Source organism: Denticeps clupeoides, chromosome 7 (assembly GCF_900700375.1).
Source record: "Denticeps clupeoides chromosome 7, fDenClu1.1, whole genome shotgun sequence".
In the NCBI taxonomy this organism is placed as follows: domain Eukaryota; kingdom Metazoa; phylum Chordata; class Actinopteri; order Clupeiformes; family Denticipitidae; genus Denticeps; species Denticeps clupeoides.
The window spans coordinates 17,708,203-17,721,911 of record NC_041713.1 but is presented as its reverse complement, the minus strand read 5'-3'; the positions used below and the strand labels follow the sequence as shown (position 1 = coordinate 17,721,911).

Here is a 13,709-nt window from a genome sequence, read left to right as displayed (position 1 = left end):
CTGCACGATGCATAAAGTGGGGGGCCTGCGTACAAGCTGCAAGGTCAGCCAAATGACATTAAACTTAAATGTGTGTGTTATCACATTGCGCGGCACAATTGGGGTCAAAATGCTCAAGGGCTCCATTCCATGGAAGCCTTTTAGCGGCAGGAGCGTTTGACTGAACAGGAGCCCGACTGGTTCTGGCCAACAGGCTCTCCAAGATTCACACAACGGAGAAATCGTGCAGCAGACATTTTGACTTAATTGAGTCATGTACTGCATGCCCTTTGAGAATACCGAGATGCACTTGAATTATTCAACATGAAGACCTGGAGGGAGATTACATTTTTTATTTTAGGTTGTGGGGGGGGGGTTCTGCATTCTCTTCTTTTTTAGCTAAAAAGCAACATGCATTAACATTAATACCATACTTAACATCAAACAGGCTCTGGCTTGGGGCTTTTGATAAGTGCAGCCTGGGCATTTTACCTAATCCTAAAACCACGCACTGCCTCTTCAGGGATATTAATTATGATGTGAAAGACTTTTGATTGAGTGTAGGTCCCCCGTCCTCTACGCACTGTTACTTTTATACAATTTATAAAACACCTTTAAAAAAAAAAAACACTTATTCATTGTTTTGATGAATTCAAGTATCAATGGGCTTTTGCCCATTTTTTTAGCGGAAGTTTGGAAGCAGGAGGCTTTATTTCTCCGCCATAGCTGATGAATGCGAAGGGGCTCCAAGTCGCCGATGGCAGGGCGGGAGATTAACGACGCCAAATTTTCATTGCGTGGAAAAAAAAGAGAGAAAGAAAAAAAGAAAGAAAAAAAAAAAACCAGGGAAAAAAGAGATTTATGATGCGGCGCTGCGGGGCTGAGAGCAGCTCCATCACCAGATTTACGATAAACCTTAACAAGGAGGAAACAGCCCCTCCTGTGGCTGGAGTGCTTTATAGATACACCTGCTGCTCATATTCCTCACATGGATCCCCAATGCGTGCCGTTGTTAAGTAGGAATCAGTTTCCACCCCTACATCTCCGATTCGACCCGCGTCCTGGGTGGCACTGGAAAGGCGAACACTCAACGTGAGGGCGCAGATGGGACATTCAAGATTGGAAGGGCGAGGGACCTCCTTATCCCCTGACCGGATGCATTTGGCTCAAGTGCTGAGAGTCGTATGAGAGCACAGAGTGACCACGGATAGGGATCAAACAGCAAACGAAGGGTACGAGTCTCTTTCTCTTGTCCTCCCTGCCACGTTAGGAGCTGAAGGACAAGATGACCCAGCTGCTCCCCCTGCTGCCGGTTCTGGAGCAGTACAAGACGGACGCCGGGATGATCCTGCGGCTCAGGGACGAGGTGCAGAATCTCTCTCTGGTGCTGATGGCCATCCAGGAGGAGATGGGGGCGTACGACTACGAGGAGCTGAGGCAGAGGGTGCTGCTGCTGGAGACCCGGCTGCACTCCTGCATGCAGAAACTGGGTACGGCCGGGCCGTTTCACCCGCTCACGGGACACCGTTGCATTACATAAAACAATCTCTAGATAATGAGGGCGCATGGTATTGTCATTAGCGTTGAAGGCCCCTATGCAGCCCTGTGAATGACGGCTCGCTCCACCATCATTTACGTGTCCCTACTGATGCTTATGGTAACTCAGTTTCAAGTAATTATGGTGGGGGGGGGGTCGCAGAGTGATCCATTGCACAGCCTGGCTGCAACCATTATCCTGACATTCGGCCAATTCATTAAAGATTTCTCATTTGTCAATATGAGGCTGTGTGCAGCAGGAAAGTGGTGCGTTTGCGGCCATTTGTACTGTGAATAAAAACACGTGCACATGCGCTGCTGATGGATTGCGGCAACACGTTCGCAGCTCAATGAATTTCATCAACCTGTGCGTAGAGAGTGCAGCTACACTTCAGATAATTATGCATATTTTAGGATTATCTTGTATCTCTGTAGGATCAGGTTAAATCTGGTGTATAATTACTGTCCAATTTAATCACGAACGAGCAAAGCAGCTACACGATGGCTCAAATTTAAATATGGTAAATGGAAATTTAAAAAAAATCACAAATTATATGAAAATTTAAATATAATGAGATAATAATAGAGCCAAAATAATGAGGAAACAGAAGTTTGGTTCATGTAGCCATGGGTGGGTCAATATTTTATGAAATCTTCTCCGAATGGGGTTTTCTCTGTAAAAATAACTATGGTACCATTATATACGTGTTTCTGCAGGATGTGGAAAGTTGACGGGTGTCAGTAACCCCATCACCGTCCGTGCCTCCGGTTCCAGATTCGGCTCCTGGATGACGGACACCATGATTCCCAGCTCAGATAACCGGGTAAGGCCCAGGCTGGAGATAATGCGCTGTGACAAATGCAGTGTTGTGGCTGCATGAGGCTGGTGAGCGCAGACTGCTAGCTGAGTCACTGATGGATGGAACAGCCCCCCCCGCTCGCTCCTGTCATAGCAACAGCCGTCTGATTAATTTCTCCATCATCAGCCAGGATATTAACAGCCTGCTTGGCCTTAAGTTTTCACCAATCACCTCCATAATTATCAGCCGCTGACAGCCTCTGGACAGACACGTGAAATAAGAGTGACATGAAGCCAGAAGACAGAAAGGCTTAGACAGGAGGGGCTGAAAATGTATGGCTAAAAATATTATCATCACACCACCATTCGGTAAAATGAACAGATCACTGTCTCCCCGATTAGGAGCACTGCAGATAGGAGGTGGTTAAATTGAACATTATATAAAATGTTTTCAGTCCTGCTGATTTGGCATATACACTAGAAATGAAGATGTTGTTATTATATTGCATTTAATATAATGCAAGTCTGATTAAACCACAAATTCATCACCTTTTGGAGTATGTTATGCTATGAAAAGCTGTTATTTTTGACAGTGTGATAGCTATTGAGTACACTGTGTTAGAAATGGTACTGCCTCGCTGCTTTTACTTGCTCTATATACAGTACAAATAATTAATTTTTATCTATAAATTTTATGTTTTATTACAATAATATTGTCATTCATTAGATTATTAGACTTTAACTGGTTACCAGTTTAAACAGATCTTGCTTATATTTCATCACAAATATGTCTGCATAATCTAAATAATACAGAGAACATGGGACATGTTCACTAATGTCACATCAAGTAAATTTTTTTACAGAAATAAACAGATTAAAGCAAGAAAGTGCTCCCAAGTAGTCAGGAAGGACTGACAGCATAACCAGTCATGAACTTTGGTTAACAAAAAATTAAATGGGGGGAGCCCATGGGGGATGACTGACATTTTAAAGGCACTTCCTTATTCTGGAAGATTAAACCCAATCCCGTTACACAACAAGGTGTAGTGCGGCATCCTATACCGATATCTTAAAGCACTGTGATATCCTTATTGGCTGTTTCTCTACCTCTGCTTGGCTATCACATCTCGCATCAAGAGAATAAACAGATGCTGCGGACCACGGAGGTCAGCTGTCTTGATCGAGTCTTCTGTGTCTTCCAGCCTAATGATCGCATCACTCACTGTGATTGCATTAGTGGTCATGCCAATCACCCATCACATTAAAAGCTACATAAATCACAGCAAATCACATTAAAGGCTCGTATCATTCATAATGATCACATTTTTCCTGGAGAGTAATGCCATTGTCTGCGCCACAATACCCCCCTCCCCGCAGCAACAGCATAGTGAGGACAACCCTGTCACCAGGCAGCCGGCCATGTGCACAGGGGACATGCTCATCAGGAAGAGAGGACAGATCAAGCACTAAATGTCCCATAATAGCCTCTCCTTTATCCACCTACACTGTAAAAATAATCATTAGAATAAATAACATGTTACATGCTTCCCCTTATCTTTTCCTTATGGAGAAAAATGACCTAGAACTGTTTAGCTAACATTTTACATTATTACTGAGGACTTCTCGAGTACTCTGCTCGGAAACTGATTTTGGTTTACTAGATCTATTTTTAAAGATATTCACCATTGTTTTACAGGCATTTTTTATGTTTTTTTTTTTTTTTTTAAGATTTTATGGATCTTTTATGGATCCATTCCAGACATGGATTTTAATCTTAGGTCTTGTGTTCTTTTATGACATTGATTCTTTGCAGTGTCCGCACCATCAGTGCTTCGTCGCAGCACCATGCTCCCTCTGGAAATGGCTAAAAATAACCGCATGTTCCATTCTGTAACAGAGAGAGAGAGAGAGAGAGAGCGGTGGGGTGGGGGTGGTGTTAAGGTGCAGCCATTCAGAATCGGCATTATACAGCAGGGTGTCGCCACAAACTGTGCAGCGGTTTATTAAATCAATTAATACAACTGCTGCATGGTCTGATGAGGACGAGGGGCCGGGCAGGAAGGTGGGGGGCGGGGGTCCCGTGGCTCAGTCAGTGGTGGGCTCCGGTGATGCCGGAGGAGAAAGAGAGAGCTGCTAACAGGATTGATTTCCTGTAAATGTGGATTGGAAAGGGCACAGAGCAAACGCAGCCGCCCACCACTGAGCAGAGACAATGTCCTCTCCCACACATAGATGCGATCAATAGAGTTGAGAGATGTTCTCTGCCACACGTATGGCCAGCTGTGGGGCACAGATGACACGGGATGAAACTTTCTCTATGTTATGAATTTACTCTGCAGAGCATAGTAAAATGTTACAATTTTTCAGCATGTAATAAGCAATATTTCTACAAATATTATTATTGACATTAAGTTTTATTTAGGTTATATACTGAAATTTACATTTACGTTTATGGCATTTATCAGACGCTCTTATCCAGAGCGACTTACAATCAGGATTTGAACCTGTGACTCTGTAGTGTTCTGGTTCATAGACAAGTGTGTTACCCACTAGGCTACTACCATCCCATTATATTGTTTCTGATGAACTATGTCAGGGTGGTAGTAGCCTAGTGGGAAACACACTCGCCTATGAACCAGAAGACCCGGGTTCGAATCCCACTTACTGCCATTGTGTCCCTGAGCAAGACACTTAACCCTAAGTTGCTCCAGGGAGACTGTCCCTGTAACTACTGATTGTAAGTTGCTCTGGATAAGGGCGTCTGATAAATGCTGTAAATGTAAATGTAAATGTCTAGAGTTTATATAGATCATGCAGGAAAGAACATCTCATAGAAACTTTCACATTTTAAACATGGTGGCATTCTGCTCTTCTTTGTCTCTCTTCTGTAGGTCTGGTGCATGGATGGCTACTTCAAAGGGCGACGAGTGTTGGAGTACCGCACCCTGAACGATTTCATGAAGGGTCAGAACTTCGTCCAGCACCTGCTCCCCCACCCCTGGGCGGGCACGGGTCATGTGGTTTACAATGGCTCCCTGTACTACAACAAGTACCAGAGCAACATCATCATCAAGTACCACTTCCGCTCGCGCAGCGTCCTGGTGCAGCGCAGCCTCAGCGGCGCAGGATACAACAACACCTTCCCCTACTCGTGGGGCGGCTCGTCCGACATCGACCTGATGGCGGACGAGAATGGGCTGTGGGCCGTCTACACCACCATCCCCAACGCTGGCAACATCGTCATCAGCCGACTGGAGCCCCAAAGCCTGGAAGTCCTCCAGACGTGGGACACGGGCTTCCCTAAACGCAGCGCGGGAGAGTCCTTCATGATCTGCGGCACGCTGTATGTCACCAACTCCCACCTGGCCGGTGCCAAGATCTACTTCGCCTACTACACCAACACGTCCTCGTACGAGTACACAGACATCCCCTTCCACAACCAGTACTCACACATCTCCATGATGGACTACAACCCCCGCGAGAGGGTCCTCTACACCTGGAACAACGGGCACCAGGTTCTCTACAACGTCACGCTGTTCCAGGTCATTAAGACGTCCGGAGACTGAGAGTCCTCAGAGGAGAAAAAAAACGCACACCTGCCTACCCAAACGCACAACACAATCACATACACACATATACTATTCAAACACACACACACAACACACACAGTGCTGAGGCTTTGAACTGTCCTGAAGCATTTCAATCTTCATCGAGTGCAATTATTCACATTCGGGGAGGGGGGGGTGGGCGCGGCACCACTGCTCCGACAGCAAGGTCGGTCCAGATAAAAAGACTTGAGTGTTTTACTTTTTTTCTGTGATGAGTAAGCATGAGTAAGTTCTTTTTAATTTGTGACAAAAAAATCAATAAAAGATGGACCTTTAACATTTAGAGCCTGTCCTTGGTTTTCTGTGTACTTGTGTGTGTGTGTGTGTGTGTGTGTGTGTGTGGGTGTGGGTGGGGGGGTTGGATGACCCTCATATTTCCGAAGAGGGTTAACGCTCCAAACGTCTCTCTCCAGTCTGCTGCCTGCCGCTGCTTTTAAAACTTCGGATTTTTATCGCATCAACAACCCTAAGCAGGTGACAACGCAGCTTAGGCAGCGCGCAGGATACCAACCTTCACACCCGGTGTGCCTGAACCCCGACGGCATGCTGCCGCTTTGCGGGTGATCTGTCAGGAAAGGGAAGAGCGAGCTGACGTGAAGGCTGCAGGGGTGAGGTGACGGGCCTGCCGGGGTGACAGACAGACGAGCGGATGGGACGAATGTGAAGAGCATTAGCATTCGGCCGGCGGAACCGAACCGTGGATGAGGCTGCCGCCTGCTGCCGCTGCTGAAGTGTTTGGCAATCTGCTTGTGCCACTTGTTCAAAAATCTTCATTGAAGGCCACATCTATCCAGCTATTCACATTATTATATTATCTTGTGCAGTATTGAAGCAAAACAATCCGAATATTCTGTCGAATTAAATAATCCAGCTGAGATGCAGAGGGCACCACAGGGGGTCTATTTCACCTGGGCGCATCACATTTATAGTCCTCAGCGCAGCAGACACTGGGGCTTCCACACTCCGGAAATCCATTATGAGAGCCAGCATGAAGTAAAGTGACTCAGGTAAATAAATGACAATTATATATCTAAAAAAAAAAGAAATGTGTACCCTCCTTTGTCAAAGCAGCGTGGTAAAGACACATTGCTCACATGACTTGGCACCGGCTGTCTGTGCAGCCTCCAGCATCTGTCGCCGTGACTGGAAGGAGGATCAGTCCTGCATCTGGCTTTAAGGTCCGCAGTAATCATCTGGACGACCTCCGAGCTTATTAACAGCCGCACTGAGAAGATTCGAGAAACTCGAATCTGTGCACAGCCACATTCTTAGCGCTCAAAACTTCCGCCTGGTGTCCTAAATATTTCGCCATGTTTAGCGAAGGCAACAAGCGTGACTGGATTTAAATTGGATTTAATAGGCAGGACGCACACTGTTGCTGCAAACCTGGCACCAGCCACGGCGGGTCTGCAGATTGCAGGCAGGATAAGGTCGACTCTAATCCGCAGTGGTGTGAAACCAGCAGCCTTATCTCGGCACAATATTGGGAGGAGTTTGGGTTTGGGTTGGTTGGGGGGGGGGGGTCCCGTCAGTAACCCCGCCCACGCGGACGCAGAGCTGCCTGGGAGCGGAGAGCTCAGGCGACATGAAAGAGCTGCATATTCCATGTCAGCACGCACTCACGCTGATAGGGCCATATAGGAAAGGGAGGTGATGAGGGCCCTTAGTTGGAGTGGGTGGACGTGGCATTCGCACACCCTGCCCTTTCCTGAGCGAGTCTCACTGCGCGGGATTAATCAGTGACCCGTCGGGAGGAATGACAGCGTGATCCACATAAAGAGATGGAGGGGGACCGTCTCCTCCTCTCGCCTTGTCTGCTGGTGCTGCCCCAGCACGCGCCTGCCTTTTAATTAAGACACGCGGCCCCAGCAAAGGCCTTGAAGGCCGGTTCATACCCACCCAATTAAAACACCATCCTATTACCGTAATACCGAGCAGCACATCAGTCAGCATAAAATGCTGCTCTGTCGCACCATACAACACGAACGATAACTGGGAACCAGCGTGCAGGTGAAATACACATGTAGGCACAAGCAGCTCTGGCAGAAATAGGGAGTATTTGATATTTCTTCTAATTACAAATAAATGGCAAAATACTGTCCTTTTTATTTCATATTTCTAAAGAATTTCACAAAAATCTAACATTTGTGCTCATGTGAATATTATATTGTGTCGGCTCCACCCCATTATTATCGTATCACTTTAAACCTGGGCTGAGCTTGGCTCAGTATTGTCTGACTCCACACCTTTTTATTTTATTTTTTTTAACAACTTTTGGCTGTGAAGTCATTTTGACTACATATCAACTGCACGTAACATGAAACGATGAGACACGGCACAGGAATGCAATGAGCGTTATTCCTCGCTATCTCTGCAGAGGCCTGCCTGTTTAATTGCCTCTTTAATAGTGTTTTCAAAATCCCATTGATTTTGCACTCCCACCACTAATCTCATTAGACCCTGATTTGTGAAGGACGGTAAAGTTGAAATAATCTGCTCTCCGCCATGGGTCATTTGCCTTTATATCCTTGATGTTGAGACATGGCGAACTGTTGTTGAGGTAGTAAAGATTCTCTTTCGAGGCACCGGGCAAACATCTCGCATCGTGTTCTAATTAAAGTGTGGGTGGACAGTGTAGGCAGTTCAGGTTATGAGAGGCTGAAGGCTGGACTATGCACAGTCGGTTCAAATATGGCTGAACGGGGGAGACCGGCAAAAAGCAGACAGGTCCCACTGGCTGTCATTCGGTGTGCAGAAGCAGAGCGAAAAGAACCTGCCACAGAAAATGTCACTGCTCAGCAATGCTGCAAAGTTAATGTGATTAAGATGCCAGTGAGACAGCTTCCTCATAAATGGATTTTTCATCTTGTCCTGCTTGTCCACTGTTGTACTTTTGTCTACTAAATTATTTTCTCACACTATAAGCATTAAAGAAACGAACCCGGTATCAGAAGGCTGCCGGTTCGAATCCCGATCCAGTGCCACTGAGCAAAGCACCGTGCCCACACACTGCTCCCCGGGAGCCTGTCATGGCTGCCCACTGCTCACCAAGGGTGAAGGTTAAAAGCAGAGGACACATTTCACTGTGTGCACAGTGAACTCTGCTGTGCTGTGTATAACAATGACAATCATTTCCCTTCACTCAGAAAGCTCATGGTTCAATTGAATTCCATTACACTTTTTCATCTATTTTCCCTATGTTGATTGTGGCATTTTTTTCGATACCAGACAATTTTATTTGATATTTGCAGGTATGGCACTGGTTGCCAATGTGAATGATCAGGGAACTCGTCTGCCAGTCAACATATCCAGCATTTTCTATTGGGTAGAGATTAGTTGTCCACTTCACATTGTTAGTGGTTATTTCATTAGTTGCCTCTGTAATGCACCAGACATCATTGATGTTCTTTTGACGAATTACTGGTAATTGATTCCTGTTTGTAGGGCTTTAAGACGCTTGGTTATACCTGTGAGTTGGGTGACTGACAGCCTTGGCTGTAAGAGACTGGCTGCAGTACCTGCATCGTGTGGTGGGGTAACCAAATGTGCTGGTGTTGCTGACATCAACTCTCATCTTCACTGTACAGACTCTGCTTCCGGATTTGACAACATGACAGAGTGGTTTTGGCTCCATTTTTTCTGAAGAGGTAGCAATGGAGCCAGAGCGTCCTTATTTTTATGGTTGTGACTATGACTATTCTCACTGCTTCTGGTGAGAGCATAGGGTCAAATATCTTACAGGGTCACACAAATAAACGAACACACACTATTCCATCTGCAGCATTGTTTTATTAAACATATCAGTTGGACCACCCAGCTATTTTAAAGACACCTTATAAACCACTGCATTACCGATCTTCACATTAGAAAAGATGTAGGGACACCCATACCACCCTAGACCAAGTGTCTAGGGGAACACTGGCTATCAAAGCATACTCGGGGAACACTGACTATCAAAGCATACTTCTTTCTCAAGACAAACATTAAGCAACTTTTCCAAGAGACTCCAAACCATTTGTACACTATAACATGTACAGTTGCGCAGGTTTAATTAGACTGTTGGCCAAAAGTCTTGAGAATCACACAAATACTAGTTTTCACAAAGTTTGCTGCTTTTGTCAGTTGTTTCTGAAGTATAATTACAAGCATTTTATAAGTTTCACAGGCTTTTATTGATTTTTGTCAAAAGCCTGGCATGCTGTCAATCAACTTCTGGGCCAAATCCTGACTGATGGCGACCCATTCCTTCATAATCAGTACTTGGAGTTTGTGAGAATTTGTGGGTTTTTGTTTGTCCACCCTACTCTTGAGGAACCACAAGTTCTCAACTGGACCCAAAATTTCAATGTTTTGTTCCCCGAGCAACTTAGTTATCACTTTAGTTATCACAGTGCTCCATCATGCTGGAAAAGTCATCGTTCTTCACCAAACTGTTTTTGGATGGTTGGGAGAAGTTGCAGTCGGAGGAGGTTTTGGTACCATTCTATTAGTGTTCTATAGGCAAAATTTTGGGTGAGCGAGCCCACTTCCTTGGATGAGAAGCAGCCCTACACATGAATGGGATGCTTTACTGTTGGCACGAGACAGGACTGATGGTGGCGCTCACCTTTCCTTCTCCAGACAATCATTCTTCCAGATGCCCAAAACAATCGGAAACGGGCTTCATCAGAGAAAATGACTTTTACCCCAGTCCTCAGCAGACCAATCCCTGTACTTTTTGCATAATATCAGTTGGTCCTGGAGAGAAGTGCCTTCTTCGCTGCCCTTCTTGACACCAGGCCATCCTCCAAAAGTCTTAGCCTCACTCTGCGTGCAGATACCGTCACACCCGCCTGCTGCCATTCCTGAGCAAGCTCTGCACTGGTGGCACCCCGATTCTGCAGCTAAATCATCTTAAGGAGACGTCCTTCTTCACAACACTCGAACTTCTCTCCTTGAAGGTGCAATCTTAGTAGCAGCAATATTCTTGCCTGTGAAGTACCTTTTATGCAACACAGTGATGACTGCACATGTTTCCAGAGGAAGAACAATGATTTCAAGCTTCACCCTCCTTTTAAAGACTCCAGTCTGCTCTTGTAACTCAATCAGCATGACAGAATGATCTCCAGCCTCGTGCTTGTCAACATTCTCACTTGTGTTAATGAGAGGATCACTGAGGCACCACTGGGTCAGTGGCCTAGCGGTTAAGGAAGCGACCCCGTAATCAGAAGGTTTCTGGTTCGAATCCCGATCTGCTGAGGTGCCACTGAGCAAACGCACTGCTCCCCGGGTGCCTGTCATGGCTGCCCACTGCTCACTAATGGTGACTGGTTAAATGCAAAGGACAAATTTCACTGTGTGCACTGTGTGCTGCTGTGTTTCACAAGTGACAATCACTTCATTTCATTAATGAAATGATCTCAGCAGGTCCTTTCGACGCAGGGCTGAGGCGCAGTGGAAATGTTTTTCTGGGATTAAGTTCATTTTCATGGCAAAGAGGAACTTTGCAATTCATCTGATGGCTCTTCAGAACGTTCTGGAGTTTATGCAAATTGCCATAATAAAAACACAAGCAGCAAACTGGTTGAAAATCAGTATTTGTGTCATTTTCACATGACACCTGTGGTGGGCTAGAACCCTGGCCTGTGTGAGTCCCTGCCCTGCACCAAGTGAACCATGTTGAGCAGTATAGTGATTCAGTGAACAGTTCAGCTTGTTCAGTAAACATGTTCATGTACACCACTGTAAATGCATATAAATCTCAGTCTTGACAATATGGGTTCCACCAGTCGAGAATCACTGCTCTAAAATAGATTTTAGCAGCTACTTCCACTGATTATGACTACGGTCTCTCGATGCCGCCTGTTGGTGCCCTTTTGAAAAAGATGAAAATAGTGTTAAATAGTGTGTTGAAGCATCTAGCTAGGGCCAGGTTATTGTAATTAAAAAAATTAAATGGGCACAAGGGGTATAAGTCAATTTCACCTTCTTGCGAGAAGCCTAATGCCGCCTCAGTAGACTCCTGACTGAAGTCTTCAGGAGAATAAAAGTCTGAAGGAGTCACTGTAAACCATCTGCACGTGTTTTTGTAGGTGTGGGAGTGAGCGTGGGAGTTAGAGAGCTGCGCGAGATGATACTGTAATCCCACGCGAACTGCTGAGCAAAATAAGTTAAGGCTGAAACGGCAACAGTATGTGCAACAGAAAGGAAAGTAATTAATGGCTTTTAAACGTTCATCCACTTTACAGAGCAGCTCATTTTTTTTTTTTTTTTTTTTTTGGGGGGGGGGGTCTTTTTTTTTTTCTGTCTTAGTCTTACATCCCGTTCCAAGACAAAATCATGACCTGTCAGTGTGCAAAATGTAGAAGTCTGCGAGAAGACGGCAGGTGCTGGCTGTAGGCAACAGAACAAGAGAGGCCTCAGTTCAAAAAGGCTGAGCGAAGGCTGGTGTGAGGGGGAAGAAAGTGGGAGACTGGGAGGCGGCGTGCGAGCGGAGAAAAAAGAAGGGTGGGGGTCTGACAGTAACTAAAACACGGGGCTAATTGCAGCGAGACCACAGGGCTGAACCTCTGAGGGCATCGCTGTCTGACTTATTCAAATGTGCACTGAAAATCCCATCACGCTCTCTCCACCAGCCCCAGCCCCAGCACCGGGTCTAACGTAGACATCTTGTGTTTAAATGAAGCGTAATTAGTTCACGCATGCTCGCAGACATGGACTGAAAATTCAAGTGAATTTGTCGATCAACATGCATGCGCGCATCTGCTTGCGAAGCAGTCAGGTATTAGAGGCTTCTGGGAAATATATTCCGGCTCCACCCCTCTTCTGTCTCACACGTCCTCGTCGAGCAAACGTAATTAAAATTGCCTCCTCGCCCAGAAACGTCTCAGCCAGTGTTGGTGGGCGATTCATTAATATGCAAATCGGGGGAAGGTCTGTGATGATTGTGCTTTACTGATCTATTTATTAAATTAATTCCCCACCAAAAACAAGCGGTGCTCGCTGCTGAGCTAGTCAATGGCTTCTTGGGCTGTCTCTGCATATCAATGAGCCCTCACCAGGTTTGCATTCATCACAGTAGCTGCGGTGTCACTGCGGGAGATAGACGAGACCAGCTCAGGTGCGCCGCTGTGGTCCCCTGGCTGTCAACGGGCCACCCCGCTCAGCAGTCACAACCACTTCCTGGGCCGTTCATCATGGCCGACGCCCGACCCACAGCAATCCCAACACACCCAGCTGGCTTCCGCGGCCACCGTGACCGGCCAGACAAATCCCTCCCAACACCACCGAGCAGAACACAACTACTCAATTTCGGGTTAGATTGGAAATCATTGATTAATTCACACTGAACGGATTCATTGACCGAATGGAATGTCTTACTGATAAAACCTCTGTCCAAGTCTCAGATGAAAGCTGCTTAAAATACAGGTTAAAATACAGTGCTGCTACTTCGCATGCAAACTTCAAATTTATAAGAAAAGCAAAAACCTCTTTTGACCAAAATCTTTTTTTTAAATACATCTTCATTATTGATAAATCACATTATTTATTGAATATTGCGTATTCTATGGAGATTTCAGAAGCATAAAAAAACCTAAATCCTCATGAAAACCCTGTAAACTTCTAATTGCCACATTATAATTGAAAGTGAAGTGATTGCCATTGTGAAACACTGCAGCACAGCACACGGTGCACACAATGAAATGTGTCCTCTGCTTTTAACCATCACCTTTGGTGAGCAGTGGGCAGCCGTGGCAGGTGCCCGGGGAGCAGTGTGTGGGCACGGTGCTTTGCTCAGTGGCACCTTG

The 13,709-nt window shown here is 45.8% G+C and overlaps 1 protein-coding gene across 2 annotated transcripts in view; it reads left to right on the top strand.

Moving 5' to 3' along the window:
- olfm2a (olfactomedin 2a) overlaps nt 1-6,047 on the top strand; it is a 47,000-nt gene extending 40,953 nt beyond the window's left edge. Inside the window, exons 4-6 of one of the 2 annotated variants that reach the window (XM_028986256.1) lie at nt 1,250-1,469; nt 2,233-2,339; nt 5,206-6,047. In XM_028986256.1, coding sequence (XP_028842089.1) covers nt 1,250-1,469; nt 2,233-2,339; nt 5,206-5,880 — 1,002 coding nt within the window. In that variant the 3' untranslated portion in view covers nt 5,881-6,047. The remainder of the gene's footprint in view (nt 1-1,249; nt 1,470-2,232; nt 2,340-5,205) is intronic. The other variant, XM_028986257.1, reaches the window with a different exon arrangement.
- Nucleotides 6,048-13,709: the final 7,662 nt, after the last annotated feature.